Source organism: Piliocolobus tephrosceles, chromosome 1 (assembly GCF_002776525.5).
Source record: "Piliocolobus tephrosceles isolate RC106 chromosome 1, ASM277652v3, whole genome shotgun sequence".
In the NCBI taxonomy this organism is placed as follows: Eukaryota; Metazoa; Chordata; class Mammalia; order Primates; family Cercopithecidae; genus Piliocolobus; species Piliocolobus tephrosceles.
The window spans coordinates 147,395,124-147,417,621 of NC_045434.1; the positions used below are offsets into that span (position 1 = coordinate 147,395,124).

Here is a 22,498-nt window from a genome sequence, read left to right on the forward strand (position 1 = left end):
GCCTCAATTATTGGACAATACTGCATAGCTAGAGAAGGAAAAGAATTCACTCACCTGGTAGGACAACTTAGTTGTCTGGGACAGAAACTGTATAATGGTACCACAAAAACAGTCACTTGGTGGAGTTCAAATCAAACAGAGAAGAATCCATTTAGCAAATTCCCAAAGTTGCAAACCATGTGGACCCGCCTGGAGTCCCACCAGGACCGGACAGCCCCCACTGGATTATAATGGATATGTGGGCATAGAGCTTATACGAAATTATGTGACCAGTGGGCAGATAGTTGTGTTATTGGCACTATTAAACCATCTGTCTTCCTACTGCCCATAAAAACAGGCCAACTCCTGGGTTTCCCTGTCTATGCTTCCCACGAAAAGAGAAGCATAGCTATAGGAAATTGGAAAGATGATGAATGGCCCCCTGAGAGAATTATACAATATTATGGGCCTGCTACTTGGGCACTAGACGGCTCATGGGGATACAAGACTTCCATTTACATGATCAACTGAATAAGGTTACAAGCTGTCTTAGAAATAATCACTAATAAAACTGGCAGAGCCTTGACTATTCTGGCCTGGCAAGAAACTCAGATTGGCTCTCGACTATTTGCTAGCAGCTGAAGGAGGGGTGTGTGGAAAATTTAATCTTACTAATTGCTGTCTACACGTAGATGATCAAGGGCAAGTAGTTGAAGACATAGAGGTATGACAAAACTGGCACATGTGCCCGTGCAAGTGTGGCATGGATTTGATCCTGGGGCCATGTTTGGAAAATGGTTCCCAGCGCTAGGAGGATTTAAAACTCTTATAATAAGAGTTATAATAATAATAGGAACCTGCCTACTGCTCCCTTGTTTGCTACCTGTACTTCCTCAAATGATAAAAAGCTTCATCGCTACCTTAGTTCACCAAAATACTTAAGCACAAGTGTACTATATGAATCACTATCAATCTGTCTTGCAAGAAGACATGGGTAGTGAAAATTAAAGTGAGAACTCCCACTAATAAAATGAGTGAGAGTCTCAAAATAGGGGAATAAGGGAGGAGACCACCCCTCATATCGTCTTATGCCCAATTTCTGCCTCCAAAGAAAGAAGTAAAAATTAAAAGACAAAAATGAAATCCACAGGCAGACAGACTGGCACCACACCCTGGGCCTGGCAGTTAAAGATCAACCCCTGATCTAATCAGTTATGTTATCTATAGATTACAGACATTGTATAGAAACGCACTATGAAAATCCCTACCTTGTTTTGTTTCAATCTAATTACCAGTGTATGCAGCCCCCAGTCACGTACCCCCTGCTTGCTCAATCAATCACGACCCTCTCACATGCACCCCCTTAGAGTTGTGAGTCCTTAAAAGAGACAGGAATTGCTCACTCGGGGAGCTCGGCTCTTGAGACAGGAATCTCGCGGATGCACCTGGCTGAATAAACCCCTTCCTTCTTTAACTCAGTGTCTGAGGAGTTTTGTCTGTGGCTTGTCCTGCTACAACACAGCCAATGGTTTTTAATCTAAGCAATATCACTCCCAAGCAGCCTTATCCTCAGGGGATATGTCCCCAGACCCCCTAATGGATGCCTGAAACCTCAGAAGAATGAATTTCTTTTTCCTTCTTCACAATTTCACTGACACAGATTCATTCTTTCCATAGATCTTAGCAACCTCAGAATATGCTATTTTTTCTTTCCTTAAGTGTTTCCTTAAGAACTTTCACCTTTTCACATCAAAGAAGCACTTTATGACTTACTGTTGTCAGATCCAAATAACCAGCATCATTACTCTCTTACTTTGGGGTCATTATTAAGTAAAATAAGAGTTACTTGAACACAAGCCCTGTGATACCACCACAGTGGATCTGATAACCCAGAGGGCTATCAAGTAGCTAAAGGGCAGCAAGAGTATATAGTGGAATATTCTGGACAAAGGGATGATTCACCTCCCATTCTGGAAGGAGCTGGTTGGCTCAAGATTTTATCACACTACTCAGAACAGCATGCAATTTAAAACTTACTAATTGTTTATTTCTGGAATTTTCATTTAATATTTTCAGACTGCTGTTGACTGGGGTAACGAACCTGCAAATAAGGAGGTATGGCTTGTACAGCTGCTTCTTGATTTATGATGGGCTTACATCCCAATAAATGCGTCATAAGTGGAAAATGTAAGTCAAAATGCATTTACTACCTCTGTAAGCCCATCATAAAGTTAAAAATCATAAGTCTAACCATCCTAAATTATATATGATCCTATTTATCTGCGTAAAACTAACAGAACGGTAATAACAGTTGTAATAATGGAGGGGCTCACTAGGAGGCAGTGAACTCCTTAACCCTGGTGATGTTCAAGCATGCAGTAACAATGTCAGAGCTGTTGATGAGCGGATTCCAGCATTCAATACCTTGGCAGGCTACAAAGTCTTTAAATTCCCTTAGTATTCATATAATAAAATCAATTTTCTAACCTTTGCCACACAAGATAGTTCCCAGGTCAGCAGTTTCAACATCATTTGGGCACTTGTTAGAAATGCACAGGATTAGGCCCTACTCTACACCTGAAAAATCATAATCTGTATTTTAAAAGATCCTCAGCTGATTAATTGCCACATTAAACTTTTAGAAACACTAAACCCCTAAATTACACATATAAAGAAACAGACCACCCCGCGGAGGAACAAACACAGACATGCTGGATCGGGTCGTCACTGGGTGGGCACAGGGCTCCTAAGGTTTCGCACTAGAAAGCAGGCGCTGGACGGGAGCAAAGGGGCCCTCACCCCGTCAAGGAGTAGGATGCGGCCAGCGCAGGAGCTAGTGGTGAAAAACTGATCTCGCGTGTTGAGAAACTGCACAAGCTCTACCACATCATCGTCCACACTGCCCTTCCGGCTGAGGTCCGCTTTGCTCAAACACTGCGCCTTCCATTTCCTGAACTCGGCGCTGTGATCCATGTGTGAGGGACTCACGGGCTGCGATCTGCTCCTTCGCGGTTGCCTAGTCTCTCCCTGGGGGCGGCCATATTGAAGCGAGCGGTGGCCGAAAAGGTCCAAACTTCCTCTGCGTTCTTAATTTGGGAAATTCTAGTGCCTTCGCCTGGGGTTGGCGAGAGGCGCACAGCGTGGGCGGAGCCTGCAAAAGTTGGAGAACTTGTAGCAGACCTCATCCTGTGGAATCTGAAGAGGCCCACGCAGATTTTAATTCCCACTCTAGATCTTGGTAAGTGGTTTATAAAAACTCTCCTTTGTTGTTCAGACAGCGAATCTCCTCACTGCTCGTCCAAGTGCAACGGAGGTTGATTTTGGCCGCACTCCTTTCCTGCCCTCTGTCCTCTCAGAGAATTAGTGCGTAAAAAGCTCCAGACCAAAGCCATTCCCCTTCAGGGGCTGCAAGTTCCCATCCATAAATCAGGTAGGGAGTTTTGCGCTCTGGTCCTGCGTTTAGTCTCTTGAGTTTAGGCTACCACACCATGAGGCTTTCGTTGGAACTACCCCTGCCCAGCCTCCGCCCCCTGCACTCCCCGACCCCCAGTCCCACGCTGCACCCCCGCCAGTCACCTGCTTGATTTTCCCTGCAGCCAGTGCCTATGTTTGGGGATTCCTGCAGCAGCGCGCAGCGGTCAGTCCGGGGCCCCTTCCCACAGCCTAGCTGTAGGGGATTTCTCCTAGGTAGAGCCCCTTCCCACAGCCCAGCTGTAGGGGATTTCTTCTCCTAGGTAGGGCCCCTTCCCACAGCCCAGCTGTAGGGGATTTGATTTCTTCTCCTAGGTAGGGCCCCGTCCCACAGCCCAGCTGTGGGAAATTTTTTTCTCCTTGATTCCCACAATTACAGGTTTCCCGGAGCTCGCCGCCTGGTCTTCCTTCAGCTTTGTCATCAGGATTGCAGTCTTACTTTGAGAGAAATGTATATTTTTATTGACCCTGTGACGCCCCCCACTTAGAATAATATTCAAAAGAAAATTACGAAACACCCTGGTAACACATCGTAGGATGTTTATACTGAGTTTCTAGAGGAGACTCAGTGACCAGGGAAGGTGTGTCAATGATTAAACCTAAAGGCTAAAGTTTGGAATGCTTGTCCGTAGCTAATGGAAATTGCTGTGTGAGTCCCACTGAAGCCACTGTGATTACGTGTCTGGTTAGCGCAGCGAGTTCAGGAGCAAATCTCTCCGAGCTCTACCACCCCAACATTAGGGAACAGACTGCTCTGTTCCATACCATCAGGGAACCTGGAGGAGTCCGGAATTATCTGTTAAACTCCTCCCTTCTTCATACTCCGTCCTGTCACAAGTGAACAGAAGTGACCTGATAAGATCACACAGCCAGGAAGAGACTTTCTTTGACCACTTGTAATTCTTGACTTTTTTACCTTCTGGATTATTAATAAACCATATACTTACATGAGTTATTTTGTATTAGCAGCAGAACATTTTGTAATGATTGATTTTTTTTCTAAGTTTTCAGTTTTTAAAATTCTTGCCAGAATTCTTATTTAATTTTACTTTTGCTCTTGTCTCATAATGTTCCTTTGTTCTGGCTTTGTGAATTGATCTGTTCTTTCTATGTTAAAATATACTCCTAACATTTTCCCAATTCCTTTAATTTTCATTTAAATCAAATGGATACAAGCATGGCCAGGAAAAAGATCACTGTTGGAGGAGGGATTTTAGATTTCCTATTTCCTAGATTTGTAAGGCGTATTGGCAACCTTTCAGAGGTAAAATAAAACCAAAAATTAAACCAAGGGACTCCAATTTTTAAAAGTTTATATTTGATAAACAGGAAGGCCTGTTTGAAGTATAGTTTAATTAAACACCACAAGCAATGGAAAGGTCTGTCCTGTCCACAAGGATCCGATGCTAGGGAGTAATTTTTTTTACACATTTTTAAAAATAGAATCATGTCCTTTGTATTTCTGCTGCATTCCCTGACTTAGTGGGCATTTGAGAAATTTCAAACTCTAAGCAGATGCCTTAGTCATGAAATATGTGATTCTACTTGCAGGTTAGTTTGATTTCACATTTTCTAGCTCAATCTTTCTCACTATCACTATTGTAAAGTTTATTTCTATGAAGTAAAGGGTCTTATATGCCAGCATCTCAAAGGGTGAGATGAAAAGGATTGTAAAGTTAAAAAAAAAAAAAAAATCAGCTAACACCATTTAATTATAGGACTTGGGTTCTAGCTTTGCTTCTATGTGACCCTGGCCAAGTCTCTTAACCTCTTGTGATGTTTTCTCATCCATAAAATGGATGGCGATTTTATTTTTACTTCTGCATAAAATCATAGTTTAAATAACTACTTGTTGTGAAAATAGTTATGTCAATGAAAGTGAAAGACTTATGCTTTTTAGAAGAAATCCAGTATTACAGGAGTTTAAGTATTATCCTATTTGCTATCAGTATGCCACGTTATTTTGTTATTTGTATAATCTCCTTTGACAGGCTTCATCATTATGAAGCATATGATGATCCCGTGGATAGGTGAGTTCAAAGGCAATGAGTGCAGGTTGGAGCCTGATCAATCAGAATGCTAAAGGCTCAGTGGGAAATAAGATGAGCTGAAGCAATGTAGGAGATAGTGTGGTCAGGCCATGCCCCATCACTTTCAAGCCCAATAGGATAATGTGGTAGTTTAGTACTGGGCAAAGCAGATGAGTCTTCCAAATCCAGTAGGATGAGTCCTCTTTCTTTATTCCTTTCTCTCACTTAGCCAATGCCAAAATGCGTGTGTGTGGTGGGGTGGGGGGAGGGGGCGCGAGGCATGGGGAGGAGATACAGCTCCTGTTTCAGAGTGATTTTACTTTTATTATTACAACAGTTTTTTTTTTAATGGTAATTGTGAGATGTGAGTGAAAGAAATAGGTAGGAAGTAGATAGATATGGAAAATGGAAAAAGAGCAAGCATCTCATAGGGTATGTGTGTAGGTGTGAGAGAGAGAGCACCCAGCTTACAGAAGCTAGGGGCAGGGTGGGGCATATTCTCCTTGTTCTTTGTGTTCTCTGAGTTTAACACACTGCTTCATGCAGTTAAGGTTCAGAAAAATACACATTGGGTAACAACCAATGTTTGGTATTAATGTTTTGTTTAAGTCATCTTCACCGAATTCTTTGAGAATAAGAGCTTGTTTTGATAACCAGAGTCCTGTAAATATCGTTATATTAAATTAAAGATAATTATAGAACTATAGAGTGTATTTTTTTTCATAACATTTTATTGACTTCTCTAGTCTGCTTTTTTTTTTTTTTTTTTTTTTGAGACTGGGTCTCACACTGTCATCCAGGCTGGAGTGGTGCAGTGGCATGATCACAGCTCACTGCCTCACTGCAGCCTTGACCTCCTGGGCTCAAGCGATCCTCCCAGCTCAGCCTCCTGAGTAGCTGGGACCACCCGTGCTTGTCACCACACCTAGCTAATTTTTTTTTTTTTTTTTTTGTAGAGATGCCATTTTGTCATGTTGCCCAGGCTGGGCTGGGTCTCCTGGGCTCAGGCAATCCTTATGATTCAGAAACTGAAAAGAATAGAGGGGAAACCAATAGTGATGTCTACTATATACAAGAGCATGTGTTTGCTAAGTTCTGTGCTTGGTGCTTGCCATGTCTCTAGCATGTAACTCTGAGTGGGAGCCCAGATTTCAGATGAGGAAACAGCATCAAGAGGTTGACTGCCTTGCAGTCCACAGCCACATGCAGCCACATGCAGGCCATGTGGCTGCTACATAATAGAGCTGGGACTCACACTTTGAGCTGCGTATTCCAAAATCTGCTCTTCCCATAACACCATGTTGAAATAACAAAACAAAACAAAAACAACCTCTGTGTTCTTATATCCACCATGGAAAATTCTCATCTGGGCAACCTTTTTCTTTTTTATTTTCTTGACACTTTCACTTTCTTGTCTAAAGAATTCTCAGCTAGAGTGAAGACCTAAATGGAAGTAAGAGTGGTGAGATTGCTGAGGAGGAGTGGGCTGTTTTTTCCCAGCCCTGCCCTCTGACAGATCATCTCCCCGTCAGACACTGCCAAGCCGTTTTAAAGTGCAATCTTTATGCCGTCTGCCTGCTTCTGCCTCTTTTTTTCCCCCGAGGACCACCCTTCAGGATATGTCATTGCTAAACAACCTTTGGAAATGTCACTTTCTCCTTTGTACTAGGCACTGTGTTAAATCATTTTAAGGGTTTTAAAGTGACACAAACTTTTGATTAATTATATCAGGAACTTTCCATCAATAACACTACCAAAATACTTCTGATTCCACCCCCTGCCCCAGCTGCTGTATGTGAAAATGTGGAATGACATTTTATAGCCAGTATGGGCTCTGTTCTGAGTAGTCCTGTGTGGAGTTCTGATACAGTAAAAGTCTGAATTCTTTCGTATCAGGTCCTGGTTTCTGCAGCTCTTCTTAATGTTTAAACTTCTTGTGGTTGAAGCAGATGTTTTAGGTGATGGCAGAATCTAACACTATTTGGTTGATTTCAAGAAATTATGATAACCCACAGATAAAATTATGGGGATATAGTCAAAACCTTTCATTACATCTTTACAGGTACAGAAAATTTTCTAAGATTATATAATTTTCTGTACAAATGTTCTTTGCCTTTTTATAGGTTATTTGAACTCAGTTTTCGTTTCATTTGGTATTAACAGTGATATGACAGAAAGGTTAGCTGTGCCCTTGTAATTTATAAAAGATTGCATATGGTGCACTGTTTTTAGTTTTTGACATTTTTCCCCTATTGTTAAAATGAATGAACTACAGAAAGCCAAATGTTTCGACATTGATAAATCTCAAAAAACTTAATGCTGAAAGGAAAAAGCAAATTGTAGAATTCTTTTTCAAATCAGAATTTGCTTTTTCCTTTCAGCATTAAGTTTTTGAGATTTTTGTATTCCCTAAACTGTATGAATTTTGAAAACATGCAAAACAATAACACATATTGTTTAATATTACATACACACGTAGAAGTGATATTAAATGCTTGAGAATGATGAGTACTGAATTTATGGTTATAGTCACCTCTTGAAAGGGTGGGCCAGAAGCAGGTTTGGCTTCAATTATATCTATAATAGTTTAGGTTTTTTAAATGTTAAGATTTGTTAAAGCTGGGTAATATGGTTTGGCTGTGTCCCCACACAAATCTCGTCTTCAGCTGTAGCTCCCATAATTTCCACGTATCATGGGAGGGACCTGGGGGAGGAATTCAATCATTTGCATGCTGTTCCCATGATAGTGAATACGTCTCATGAGATCTGATGGTTTTTTTGTTTTTTGTTTTTTGTTTTTTTTGACAGTCTTGTGCTGTTGCCGAGGCTGCAGTGTAGTGGCTGGAGTGTAGTGGCACGATCTCAGCTCACTGCAAGCTCCGCCTCCCAGGTTCATGCCATTCTCCTGCCTCAGTCTCCCAAGTAGCTGGGACTACAGGTGCCCACCACCATGCCCGGCTAATTTTGTTTGTTTGCTTTGTATTTTTTAGTAGAGACAGGGTTTCACTGTGTTAGCCAGGATGATCTCGGAGATCTGATGGTTTTATAAAGGAGGGTTCCTCTGCACATGCTCTCTTGTCTGCTGCCATGTAAGTTGTGCCTTTGCTTCTCCTTTGCCCTCTGCCATGATCGTGAGGTCTCCCCAGCCACATGAAACTACAAGTCTGTTAAACCTCTTTCCTTTATAAATTGTACCCAGTCTCAGGTGTTTTTTCATAGCGGTATGAAAATGAACTAATATAGTAAATAGGTACCATTAGAGTTCGGTAGTGCTGTAAAGATACCTGAAAATGTGGAAGCCACTTTGGAACCGGGTAACAGGCAGAGGTTGGAACAGTTTGGAGGGCTCAAAAGACAGGAAGATGTGGGGAAAAATGTTTGGAACTTCCTAGAAACTTGTTGAATGACTTTGACCAAAATGTTGATAGTGATTTGGACAATAAAGTCCAGGCCAAGGTAGTCTTGGATGGAAATGAGGAACCTGTTGGGAACTGGAGCAAAGGTGAATTTTGTTGTGTTTTAGCAAAGAGACTTGTGTCTTGCACCTGTTGTAGACATCTGTGGAGCATTGAACCTGAGAGAGATGATTTAGGGTATCTGGCAGAAGAAATTTCTAAGCAGTAAAACATTCAAGAGGTGACTTGTGCATTGTTAAAAGCATTCAGTTTCATGTATTCACAAAGATATGATTTGGAATTGGAACTTATGTTTAAAAGGAAAGCAGAGCATAAAATTTCAGAAAATTTGCAGCCTGAAGATGCAATAGAAAAAAATCCATTTTCTGAGGAGAAATTCAAGCCAGCTGCAGAAACTTGCCTAGGTAAGGAGGAGCCAAATGTTAATCATCAAGATAATGGAGTGGGGAAAATGTCTCCAGGGCATGTCAGAGACCTTTGTAGCAGTCTCTCTCATCACAGACCCAGATGCCTAGGAGTTAAAAAATGGTTTCCTGGACTGGGCCCAGGGCACCCATGCTGTGTGCAGCCTAGGGACTTGGTGCCCTGCATCTGAGCCATGGCCTAAAGGTGCTAACATACAGATCAGGCCATTGCTTCAGAGGTGCAAGTCCGAGGCCTCTGAGACAATCATGTGGTGTTGGGCGTGCCAGTGCACAGAATTCAACAATTGAGGTTTGGGAACTTCCACCTAGATTTCAGAGGTTGTGTGGAAATTCTTGAATGTCCAGCCAGAGGTATGCTGCAGGGATGGAGCCCTCATAGAGAACCTCTGCTAGGGCAGTGTGGAAGGGAAATGTGAACTGGGAGCCCCCACACAGTGTCCCTTCTGGGGCACCACCTAGTGGAGCTGTGAGAAGAGGGCCACTGTCTTCCATACCCCGGAATGGAAGCTATCCACTGATAGCTCACACTGTATGCCTGGAAAGGCTGCAGACACCAATGCCAGCCCATGAAAGCAGCCAGCAGGGAGGCTTTACCCTGCAAAGTCACTGGGGCAGAGCTGACCAAGACCGTGGGAACCTATGTCTTTTATCAGAGTGACCTGGATGTGAGATGTGGAGTCAAAAGAGTTCATTTTGGAGCTTTAAGATTTGACTGCCCCGTTGGATTTCAGACTTTCATGGGACCTGTAGCCCCTTTGTTTTGGCCAATTTCTCCCATTTGGAACAGCTGCATTTACCCATTTCCTGTACCCCCATTGTATCTAGGAAGTAACTAACTTGCTTTTTGATTTGTTTTTCTAAGACCACCAGAGCGCGTACAAAAGAACCAGCGAGTAGGCAAGTGTAGGAGCAAAACTGCAAATTTATTTTGGTCACTTAAGGTGTGGGGAAGAGGTCTGTCGGCCTCCGGCAAGGAAGGCCGACAGAGTCCCCCTGGTGGGGCTCTCGGACGGAGTTCCTGCAGTCCCGACATCCCGACAGGAGTGAGGGACTCAGGAAGGCCACGTGGGACCCTGGCCGAGAGCGGCTTTTCTAGGAGTGGGAGGGCAATAGGCGGGGCACGGGCGTGTCTGGGGCGTTCCGCAGGTGCGACCAGGTAAATCTTGGTCTCTTCGGATTGACGTCACCTGGTGCATGCCTGGTTGGTCTGCACCTTCCCGGGCGCCGGCTGCATTTTCCCGCCCGTGGGAAAAGTTGGTGAAGAAGAACCCGGAAGTGCGCCATCCTGCCTCCGTTTGTCCAAACACTTTTGATTTTACAGGGTGATAGGCAGAAGGAACTTGCCTTGTCTCTGATGAGACTTTGGACTGTGAACTTTTGAGTTTATGCTGAAATTAGTTAAGATTTTGGGAGACTGTTGGGAAGGCAGGACGTGGTGGGAGGTAATTGAGTCATGGGGAAGAGAGTTCCCTTGCTGTTCTAGTGATAGTGAATAAGTCTCACTAGATCCGATGGTTTTATAAAAGGGAATTCCCCTGCACAAGCTCTCTTGTCTGCCACCATGTAAGACATGCCATTGCTTTCCCTTTGCCTTCCACCATGATTATGAGACCTCCCTAGCCATGTGGAACTGTGAGTCCATTAAACCTGTTTCCTTTATAAATTATCCAGTCGCCAGTATTTCTTCATAGCAGTATGAAAATGAACCAATACACTGGGTGTCAGGTAAATGTTTGAAATGTTTCATAATCTAACAAAAGGAGGGCGGTTCACCTAATGTTAATAAAACTAAACTCATTAAATTTCTAAAATCGCAACCCAAGCAAGAAAACCTAAATATGATATCATGCTATGTCTATCCAGATGTTTTTGTTTGCATATTTGGTTCCTTTGTTGAAGGCACTGAATCCCTACAGTAAGTATCATGAAGTATTTTGCTTTGTAGCTGAGGGATTTGTAAGATGAAAGGTCCTTAAACATGAAATGAGATCAGTGGTAAGCTCATGATTTAAATTGTTATTTGAAAAAATTGTTGGATCTGGGGGGGGGGGGGGGGGGGGGGGGGGGGGCATGGTGATATCTTAGATACAATGTGACAATACATTAATTTTTTTCTTTCTTAGTGTCTAGATCACCATGGCGACCAGACAGAAGTTGATGAGAGCTGTTAGAGTTTTTGAATTTGGTGGACCAGAAGTCCTGAAATTGCAGTCAGATATTGCAGTACCAATTCCAAAAGACCATCAGGTAGAAATAAAATTACTTTATTGAGGCCATAATTATACTGAGTGTGAGTCTCTTACAAATAGTGTTCAAAAGAAGCAGAGTCACAATTATTTTTAAAGACATTGAATTAGGATGCAATTTACACTACATATACATATGGACATTGATAAAGTTAACATAAACCTGATAATTAGTGAAGTAGATGTATGAAAAAGAATAACCTTTGGTTATAAGAAAATTTTTGATGTAGGAAATGATCTATGTAGTGCAATAACTGGATTTTTCTGAATGGACACATAAGGAGTTTTGAATAAGTTATTCTATTACAAACATTCATAATTTTTATTTTTTGCATGCTGGGAAAACAATTTTCTTTTGCATTCATGCTTTTTCATGTGTGATTCATGAGAATTTAAGTGTATAGTTTAATCATCTCCAATGACTTTAATAATATACTTTTGATTTTAAATTATGTATTTTTATTAGTGCACCCTCCATGCCTCCCAACTCTAATTTTCTTAGCAAGCCTATGAGAGTTTTTACGGTTTGGCTATAACCTATCTTTACAAATTTTTTTCTCATCACTCCCTCTCCATATAGAGATACAGTGCTGTAACAACATGAGATTTTGTCCAATTTCCTTAAGACTCCCTTTCATTCCTCTGTCTTTGCACATGCTATTGTTTTTTCACCTGAACTATCCTTTTTCTCTCATTCATAATTTCTACTTATCTTTTAAACCCTAACTCAAATACCACTTCCTTTATAAAGCCTTCCCTTACTTTTATACCAGAGGTAATCATTCTGTGTTAATTAAGGTAAAATTAGCTCCTACAATTGCTGTAACCTAAAAATTACAATGGTCCAGCCACGGATAATTATTTCTTATACACTAAATTTAAAAGTTCTCAAATGTGGGTGGGTAGCTGTTCTCCAACAGTGACTTAGGGACTCAGCTTCTTCTTTCATGTGGCTCTGCCACCCAACCCCTGTCTTCCAGGGTCTCCATGGAAGAGGAAAAGCACAGTGTGGCTTGGCTAGGAAGTTTTAATCGGTCAGGCCTGCAAGTGTCTGCTGTCACTTTTGCTAACGTTCCATTGGCTAGAACTCAGTCACTTGGCTAATCATAACCATGAGGGAGGCGAAGAGGCACCGCTTTTTCTGTATAACCCAGGAAAAGGAGAAAATGGGTTTGACGAGCATGCAGAGGTCTCTACCACATATCCCCTTAAATATTTCTTTCACTGTTTTCCCCAAAATGTTTTTAATACAGTACATAGCCATTCTGTCATACTTATTTATGTTAGCTTGTAAAACTGGAATGTGAGCTTGTTGAAGGCAAGCACTTATTTGTTTTGCTTTTTTCTCCCATTTTGATAGCTCCCATAATCAGCACAGTCCTAGCATAAAGTTAAATGAATGCCTATATTCTTTCTGTGAACTAAAATACATTGTCATTGCAGGTTCTAATCAAGGTCTATGCATGTGGTGTCAACCCTGTGGAGACATACATTCGCTCTGGTACTCACAGTATAAAACCACTCTTACCCTATACTCCTGGCTCAGATGTGGCTGGGGTGATAGAAGCTGTTGGAGATAATGCATCTGCTTTCAAGGTATTGCATTTTTAATTATTTCTATTTGGCTTAATTTATTTCCTTAAAATATTTGAATATAGCTTTCAACTACATCTTATTTAAGGCTTTAAAAGGCCCTGTTACACAATTTCTGCCACTTGGGAGACTCCTCTAGTCAAAAAAGAAATTAGATTTTATCCAGAGGCCTTATTTGTTTACTACTTTGTTGTGAATAGGTGCTGGATAATTTCTGTATCTTCGTGTCCCCACAGAATGAACTGTGATTTTTTTGATTTAATAGAAATATGTAAGGAAAGAAAGCACACAAGGAAGTTAGACTATTTCCCAACTCTTGATGATACACAAGCTAATATAATTTTTAATTCCTTTTATAAATTTTGCTTCATAAGATAAAGTTAATTCTTTTGAAAAATAAGTAAAACATGAAAAAATGCAAGGTCACTATACAGTTTTGGAGCTCTGATTCAGTCACTGAAAATGTTATGATCAGGATATATATATATATATATATATATATATACCAAAAGACATATTTATAGTAGACTCATGTCCTAGCATCTTTCTTCATAATTCCTTAACCTACTCAACTTTGGCAGCACCTTACCAAAATTAGGTTGAGACAGAGAAGATTACTGTTCCCCTGTACAGGAAGACTGGCAAATTCATATAGCTTTCCACTCCTCAGCCTGTGGCAACCTGGCTTCTGCCCCCATCGCTCCACTGAAAGGACTCTTGCTAATGTTACTAATGGCCTCTGTATTGCTGGAGTTAATGGGCCCTTTTATGTCATTATCTTTCTTGACTTCTCTGTGACATTTGACACTCTCAGCCACTTAACTTTTTCTTTAAAAAACTTTTTCTGCAGCTTCTGTGATATCATTTTCTTCTGTTTTTCTCTCCCCTTCCTTTCTGGGCCTCCGTTTTCAGGCCTCTCTTTTTCTCTGGATATTCCTCAAATCTTGGTGTTGCCTAGGGCTCTCAGTTTCTATTTAGACTTCTGCTTTCTGTATTGTTTACCTTTTTTGCAATCTCACACACTCTCTTTGTTGCCATTATCACATGTTACATCTTTAGCATAGAATTTTCTGCTAAACTCTGGATCTGTGCTATCCAAAACGGTAGCCACTAGCCACATGTGGCAATTTAAAATTCAACTTAAATTCATATTGAAAATTCACTCCAGCTGAGGCAGGAGAATGGCGTGAACCCGGGAGGCGGAGCTTGCAGTGAGCCGAGATCGCGCCACTGCACTCCAGCCAGGGGGACAGAGCGAGATTCCGTCTCAAAAAATAAATAAATAAATAAATAAATAATAAAAAAAAATAAATAAATAAAATAAAATAAGAAAATTCAGTTCCTGAGTCACTCTAGCAACGTTTCAAATGCTTAATAGCCTCCTGTGTCCAGTGGCTGCCCTGCTGGACAGTGCAGATGTGAACATTTCCATCACTGCAGAGAGTTCTTTTGGAGACACTGGACACTCAGGGTCAACTTCCAGAAATCTCATACAAAACGTGTCTAAAACTAGCTTATCTTTTCTCACTGCAGATAGTGCCTCTCTTGTGTGACTGTCCTGGTGACTTCTGGGATTTGAGGATTACTCCTCGCTTTCCCTTACTAGAACTGTTTTCTCTCTCCTTTCCATTTCCACTGCCAGTAGTTTAGTTCAGGCTATCTTACCTACTTAACTACACCCCTGACCTGGATTTCTATAATGGCTACGTAACTTTCTCTTTTCCCAGGAATTCATCCTTAATCTAGAATGAATCCTTTTATAAAATATAATTATGATTGTTTTACACCTCTGTTTTCATTCTTGCATCCATGTCTTACAGACTTCAGGAAGACTCTTAAAATTCCTTATTGTTACGAAATAAGACTGTTTCCTGCTCTCTCCCATCTATTTTTCCAGTCTTACCTCCCACTCCTCTTCACAGTGTAGTTTATTCTTCAGCAATGAACTGTTTGTCCTTCCCTGCGCATCCCATGTTCTCTCATCTCTGTGTTTTTGTTCATATTGGTTCTTCTAATTGACGAAATTTAATTGAAACTTATAAACATGGATTCAAAGGATTTTACACTTTAGCTTCAATTTCTTTTCATTTTATCTCCTGAAATGGTTACATACCACACGTTAGTCTGCTTACTCATTGGTAATAAATGCTGCTAATTTCTTGGCATTTATTCCTGTCCCTATCATTTTGCCAACTTTGTTTCCTTCACCCATAATGACTCTTCCCCATTCTAGTTTTCAAAATCTTGTCCTGTTCTTCAAGACTTACCTCAATTATTAGTTTCTCAATGAAGCTATTCCTAATTTCCTCTACTTAGAAGTGATTTCTTTCTTTTTCTTTTACCTATCCTCAGTGGCTCATCATGTTTGCCTTGCTTTTATAATTATTTCTATCGTTTGCTTTTCTCTCCTCCTAGAGTCTAGGATGCTTGACATTAGGGACAGTGGTATTGATGTCCCTCACATAACTTGAAATAATGCTTTCTATATCGTATATTCGCAGTAAATGTTTGAATTATATTGAAATCAATTTAACATGTTTTTTAGCTGTAAAAACAGGATTAATCTTCATCATATTTGACATTTCTAGGCAACCATATTAAGTGGTGGTACTTGTCTTTGATTCTTGGATGGCTTTTGAATCTTTTTTGTCTTTATCCTATCAGATAGCATTTCTACATTTTCAGATTTCTGTTAAAGTATACTGAGCAATCATTGCCTTAATAATTTGCCTCTTCTAAGGAATATTTACTTTTTTTAAGAAGGAGGAGTTAAGGCTGGTGGTTACGGTGGGCAATCCAATTTTCCCTAACATGCGGATTACATACTGGACCAATAATACCTGGCTAGGGCATTACTTCACCCTGAGTCCTGCATCTGCTTTTTAATAGTGAGGTTCAACAGACATTTGTTGAGACTTTACTGCGTTTCTGGTACCGTGACAAAAAGAAGGCTGTCCTGGGTCATCTGCTGTCAGGGTCCTAGTATGGTTTTCTGCCTTTGGGTGTTTGCATGAGACATAGTGGCAATGCAGGGGTGAGGAAACTCATGGATGGGATTTAGAGTAGGTGTTTGGTGTGTGGAAGAAACTTCAGATTTTATTTGTTTCTTCTCCCTAGCATTTTGGGCAAAAATAACAGTTTATGTTGCTTGCTATTTGCTAGCTGCTTGATCTGAGAAGATTATTGAACTTCTTTGTTCCTCAATTTCCTCATCTGTGTAGTGGGGATTGCTCTAAAATAAGAGATAATAAACATGCCCACCTCACTGGCTGTTGTGAAGATGAAATTAGATAACATTCCAGAGACACTTAATGCAGTGCCTGACGTAGCAAGCTCTTCATGGACTGAGCCATCAGCATCATCATGATGCCATTCAAAGAAGTTTATCCTTCCTTATATTTTTTTCTGTTTTCCTTAGATTTTCTTCCCATCAGTTCCCATTATTAAATATTTTTAAATGTTCAGTATTTTAAAATGATTTATGGCTGGGCACCGTAGCTCACACCTGTAATCCCAGCACTTTAGGGGGCTGAGGTGGGCAGATCACGAGGTCAGGAGTTCAAGACCAGCCTGACCAACATGGTGAAACCCTGTCTCTACTAAAAATACAAAAATTAGCTGGGCATGGTGGTGCGTGCCTGTAATGCCAGCTACTTGGGAGGCTGAGGCAGGAGAATTGCTTGAACCCGGGAGGCAGAGGTTGTGATGGGCTGAGAGCATGCCATTGTACGCCAGCCTGGGTGACAAAGCAAGACTCCAACTCAAAAAACCAAAATTATTTATATGAGACCCTAGATATAGAGAACAATAGATAAGTATTCACTTATTTCTTGTTATAAAGGATTATACCTATTTTGACGTAATATTTTTAGTCCTCCTGCATTTATTCATTTGTCTCTTCCCCTAGAAAGGTGACAGAGTTTTCACTAGCAGCACGATCTCTGGGGGCTATGCAGAGTATGCTCTTGCAGCAGACCACACTGTTTACAAACTACCTGAAAAACTGGACTTTAAACAAGGAGCTGCTATCGGTATCCCATATTTTACAGCCTATCGAGCTCTGATCCACAGGTAATAACACACTTTGTCAATTTTATGGCCAATGCCAAAAGAGGGCAGTGTTAACTGCCTCCCTTCTAGTTGTCTGTCCATTCATCTGTTCATTATTTTTGGTTACCAGTTACTTACCATTAAACATTTATATAATGGAAACTGTGAATTTGGGAAATTGTACTAATCACTGGGGATACAAAAAAGAGCGAACACTGTGTTCAAGATGCTCATAGTCTAGTAAGGGAAATGACATAAGAGTGATCATATTTATATATAATGTGGGAAGTACAGTGGTAGAAATGTGCATAGGGATATATAGGCTCAGAAGGCATGTGCCTGTGGTGATGAGGTAGGGCTTCCTGGCAAGGTGTAAGACTTACTATTTTCGTGGTGGCTAACACCTGTAATCCCAGAACTTTGGGAGGCCGAGATGGGCAGATCACCAGCTCAGATCAAGACCATCTTGGCTAACACGATGAAACCCCATCTCTACTAAAAATACAAAAAATTAGCCAGGCATGGTGGTGGGCACCTGTAGCCCCAGGTACTCAGGAAGCTGAGGCAGGAGAATGGCGTGAACCCAGGAGGCGGAGCTTGCAGTGAGCTGAGATCGTGCCACTGCATGCCAGCCTGAATGACAGAGCGAGACTCCGTCTCACAAAAAAAAAAAGGAAAAAAAAGACTTATTATTTTAACTTATTATTTTAAAGCCGTGGTTCAAGAATCTTGTTATCCATTAGAATCATCCAGGCAGCAATTTAATAGTACACTATAGGGCCCTACCCCAGACCCTCTGGTCAGTTTCCATAGCTGGTGCCTGAGAATCTATATTTTAATCCCGTCTACTAAGTATTTGAAAAGCATCAGAGGGAATTCACCCGAGGAAGGGTAACTAGAAGGAGAGAGGACATTCTAGACAATGGGGATAGTATGGGGAAAAACAGTGTGGTATGTGGGAACAGCTATAGCAACTTGATTTTGTTAGAGAGGAAATTTCAAGAGAAGGAGTAGTGAAGAATAAAGTTGGAACAGAGTAATCTTTCAATAAATGTTAACTGTCATCAAATAGATAGAATTCAGATTGTAAAAGACAGATTATAGAGCTCATCTATTGCTCTATAAAGGACTGGAAGTAATGAAATGCTTTATTCAGGAGACTACCATTGTGATATTTGTGTTTGATTAAGATCACTTATCTGCTGTGTGTAGGATGGATTTGAGGATAGGAATGGAGAGAGAGATAGGAGTGTCTTATAGGAGTCTCCACTAGACAAAATCCTTATGAGTCAGAGCAAGGGTTCTGGTAGAAGAAGTAAGTAGAGAGGAAAGAATAACTATTTAGTGGGGGTAAAATCAGGGGTATTTGGTGATTATTTGCAGGTAGAGAATGAGGAAGAGCTTAAGAGTAGTCTAGCTTTCCTAGCTTGGTTCATGTTTACCTGTGACAAAGAAAAGAAGGAGAAAGTTTCAGAGGGAAGCTGTATTGAGTTTTGGATTTGAAATTGTGAGAGACACATCCTAATGGAGAGGTTCAGTAGCCTATTGGATAAAAAAGTCAGAAGCTTGAAGATTGGAGATAAAAATTTGGGGATAGCAGCATGGTTGAAATCCCTCAGGGATTGAGAACACTGGAGTGAGAATAGAACCCTCGTGAACATCACCATTTAAGAACGTAGTGAGAGAAAAAGGATAGACTCATAAGAGACTGAAAGGATTCCATGGCCGGCAGAATCTAGAGGTCATGGTATCCCTTAAGCATCCAGTGAATACATGGGCTTTGAAGACAGAAAGGCCTGGGTTAATGTCTTCACATAGTGCTAGTTGTGTGACCTTGGTTAAGTTACTTAAACATCTCAGGTGCAATTTACTGATTTGAGAAACATAGATAATAACAGCACCTACCTGCTAAGGTGTGGTAAGAATTATTTGGAGGTAATGTGTATAAAGTTCTTAGTACAGGGCTCGCACAGGTTCACAAGTTCACAACAATCTCTGCTGGCAGCCTTAGGAGTGGCAATTGATATTGCTACTAAGGAGGGAGGCCAGCTGTCAAATGCAACACAGAGGTCTGTTCAGAAACAAATAACAGTTGGGCCCAGCAATTAAGCGGTCATTGGTGACATTAGTCAGTTCCTTTTCAATAGAATGGTGGGAAGAGCTTGATTGAGTGGATTGAGGAAGGAAGAGGAAATCAATTCCTTGAGTGACGACTATTCTTTTAAAAATCGGGGAGACAAGGAAGAGAGAGTAGAAGGTTACCTGAGGAGAGTATGTGGGAAAAAGGGATTTTTTTTTTAAGAATAGGCAAGACTTGAACATATTTACAGATCGAAAAAAATCTGCATAAGGTAAGATGGAAAGGACTTAGGACATAGGTAGAGAGACTGGCTTCCAGTATGGAAAGGATAGCTTATCCGTAAAACCTAGAAGGGGTAAAGATGATACAATTATGGAAACATTTATGGGTAGGGAGGTGGAGTGTTGAAGGTACTTGTATGTCATTGCCTCACTTTTCACAATTAAGTAGGAGGCAAAAAGTGATATTTTAACAATCAGAGCTGAAGTGGCACCAAAATGCATGGTCATGTGATTTTTTGTTCTATAATACTTAGTCATTTGGATAAAGTATCAAGGAAGCTAGATTTGAACATTAATCCAGGGCTGGAATATTGGTGGCAAAATGGAATGGTGCAAAGGAAATGAGAGCACAGGCGACTGTGGGGAGAGGAGGTTGGGCAATCTACTATGGAATCCAGGCTGAAGAGGGATGGAAGGAAGGCCAGGAGCAGCAAGTGGGCAGAAATGGAGCTGTCGAGAGTCAGTAATCTCTGCATAGTTGAAGAAAGATTTTGAGAGAATATGGGTTTTCAGAATTAGGATAGATTAGTGTCATAATCCTGGTTATTGGCATCTGATACTTCTCGGGGAATGGTTGCTGGTAGTTATAGCCCTGGGAGAGAGTGGCTATAAGTGGAGGAAAATTCAGGAACTGTGGTGCTTGATTTTCTGGGGAATGCTGAATCTCCTTGATGGGAGCTGGATTTGGGGTGGAAGAGAAAGGCTGTGTGCCAGGTCTTAGTCTTTAGTGACTAGAAGATGGTAGGGAACAGCAGCATGGAAGGCCAGGCTGAGTGCTGTGAGCGCCAGCGAAGATGACTGCATTAGTCGGGGTCCTCCAGAGAAGCAAACAACAAGATGTGTGTCTCTCTGTCTGCCTGTCTATCAGTCAATCATCTATCTATTTGATCTATCTAATCTATCATTTATCTCTGTATAAATTCCTTAAGAGGCAGTCACTGTGTACACACACACACACACACACACAAACGCGCACGCACACAGATTGATTCATTTTAAAGAGTTGGCCCATGAAATTGTGGAGGACTGGTGAGTCTAAAATCTGTTGCAGTGGGCCAGCAGGCTGGAGACGCAAGGAAGAGGTGCAGTTTAAGTCCCTAGAAAGTTTGCTGGCTGAATTTACTCTTGCTCATCAGAGGTCAGTCTTTGAGAACAAAAGCCTTCAGCTGATTGGATGAGGCACACCCACATTCTAGAGTGTCATCTGCTTTACTCAAAATCCAGCTATTTCAATGTTAATCTCATTAAAACAAAACAAAACAAAACAAAAAAAACACTGTTACAGAAACATCCAGAGTAATGTTGGAACAAATATCGGATTCCTTGGCCCAGTCAAGTTGACACATAAAATTAACTGTCACAGAGACTCTGCACAAGGATTGAGGAAAGGATTTGCCTGCTTTTTCTCCCCTCACCCCAGGCCTAGGGATTTTTATGAGAATGTGTCTTTAGTGTTTGAGGGGCATCGTATAAGAATTTTTGGAAAATTTCGTTGGGAGGTATTTCATATCCCATAGTTTAACACTAGTGATCCTATCCCCTTATGTTTATGTTTTACTTTAACATATTGTCCTCAGTCTCTTTAGCTACAAGCAAGAGTGTGGGAGAAAGCTTCTCTTATTGCTCATTGTTGCCACTTCTCAGTTGTTGGTGCACAGCTGGGAGCAGGACTCTGGTTACTGTGTTCTCTTTACCAGATAGAGCATAATGTTCCATAATGTCTCTACAGTGTGGCCACCCCACATTGTTCAAGGAAGTAAAAGATCCTTTCTGAGAGTCAGATCTGGATCCCACAGCATCTGCTGGCTTATGACATTGGTACTGTCCATCTGGAATAGTGAGGCATCCCCTCATGCCTTGCTGCATGTCCCTTCTTTTCAGTATATACTAGAAAAGTAGTCATGTGAACCAGAAGTAAAAAGAAAATGCCATTTCACCAGAGAATCTGGACATTTTAGGGGATGACATGGGAATCTTTGTGATAGGATTTATTGCATTTCCTACTCTCTGACCTTTGCTGACTCAGCTTTGCTCTCTGAAGTGAGAGTACAAGGCTGGTGCAACCTGATGTTCAGAGACATGGAGAAGAAAAAAATACTTTCTTTCCTCGGGCAAAAAAAATAGCTACTGTGTTTACTTGGACATTACTCTAGACCACAGAATAAAGACTGAGCTATAATAAACCTGCTTTGAGGCCCTTTCTGTGGGGATATATGGGAATGAGAGATTCCAGATCCTCCAGGCTCAGCAGTTTCACTTCATGACCTACAAGGACTGTAGCTACTCAGAAGTAGCGCCACATAGTGATCCCAGTGTCCAGCAGCATAGTGCCTGGAACATAAAGACTCCCAGTAAATACTTGTTAAAGAAATAAATGAATTGAAGGCTTTGTTTATTCTGTGAAGCTTAGGGAATATTTGGGGCTGTATATCAGGTTGCATTTGCTCTTTGTGTTAGTGTTAGCCAGACTAAGGGTAGAAATTCCTTAAGATGATGAAAACACCTAGATTAATTAGCTTCAAAATATAAGGTGATGTAACTTATACTTTCTTTGCAGTGCCCGTGTGAAAGCTGGAGAAAGTGTTCTGGTTCATGGGGCGAGTGGAGGAGTAAGTATTTTTTTTAGTGTATTTTGAAACAAGCTTGAGTTTATTTCATTATAGTTCCTTTGGTCATTTTTAAAAGTCAGATTTATAAATATAGTCCAAGATGCTTTTTTTCTTTATGTAGTAAAGCTTTTTTGATTTTGGTCTTCTTCAGGTGATATTTAGTCATTAGTTTAGCATTTCTTGGTTAATAAACCCAACAGAGCACCCCTTCAAAAATATGTTAGATTTCCCACCTGTAGTGGGTGTGGACTAAGATAAACTGGCCTTGTTTTTGCCTTCAAGTAGCATATAAACATATTTATTTAGAATTTTAAACAG

The 22,498-nt window shown here is 41.0% G+C and overlaps 2 protein-coding genes across 4 annotated transcripts in view; one reads left to right on the plus strand and one right to left on the minus strand.

The window, feature by feature from the left end:
* Window positions 1-3,113, minus strand: part of TYW3 (tRNA-yW synthesizing protein 3 homolog) — a 35,504-nt gene extending 32,391 nt beyond the window's left edge. For 2 of the 3 annotated variants that reach the window (XR_002731099.2, XM_023209377.2), the window contains exon 1: window positions 2,779-3,113. Coding sequence is in view for 2 of the 3 variants with exons in the window: in XM_023209377.2 (XP_023065145.1) it covers window positions 2,779-2,952 (174 nt within the window). In the remaining variant the exon portion in view is untranslated. Of the gene's footprint in view, window positions 1-2,466; window positions 2,731-2,778 lie in introns of those variants that run through there. The other variant, XM_023209389.2, reaches the window with a different exon arrangement.
* Window positions 3,079-22,498, plus strand: part of CRYZ (crystallin zeta) — a 28,473-nt gene continuing 9,053 nt past the window's right edge. The window contains exons 1-5 of the mRNA XM_023209366.3: window positions 3,079-3,217; window positions 11,445-11,568; window positions 13,011-13,163; window positions 17,068-17,231; window positions 22,129-22,180. Of these exons, the coding sequence (XP_023065134.1) occupies window positions 11,458-11,568; window positions 13,011-13,163; window positions 17,068-17,231; window positions 22,129-22,180 (480 nt within the window). The 5' untranslated portion in view covers window positions 3,079-3,217; window positions 11,445-11,457. The remainder of the gene's footprint in view (window positions 3,218-11,444; window positions 11,569-13,010; window positions 13,164-17,067; window positions 17,232-22,128; window positions 22,181-22,498) is intronic.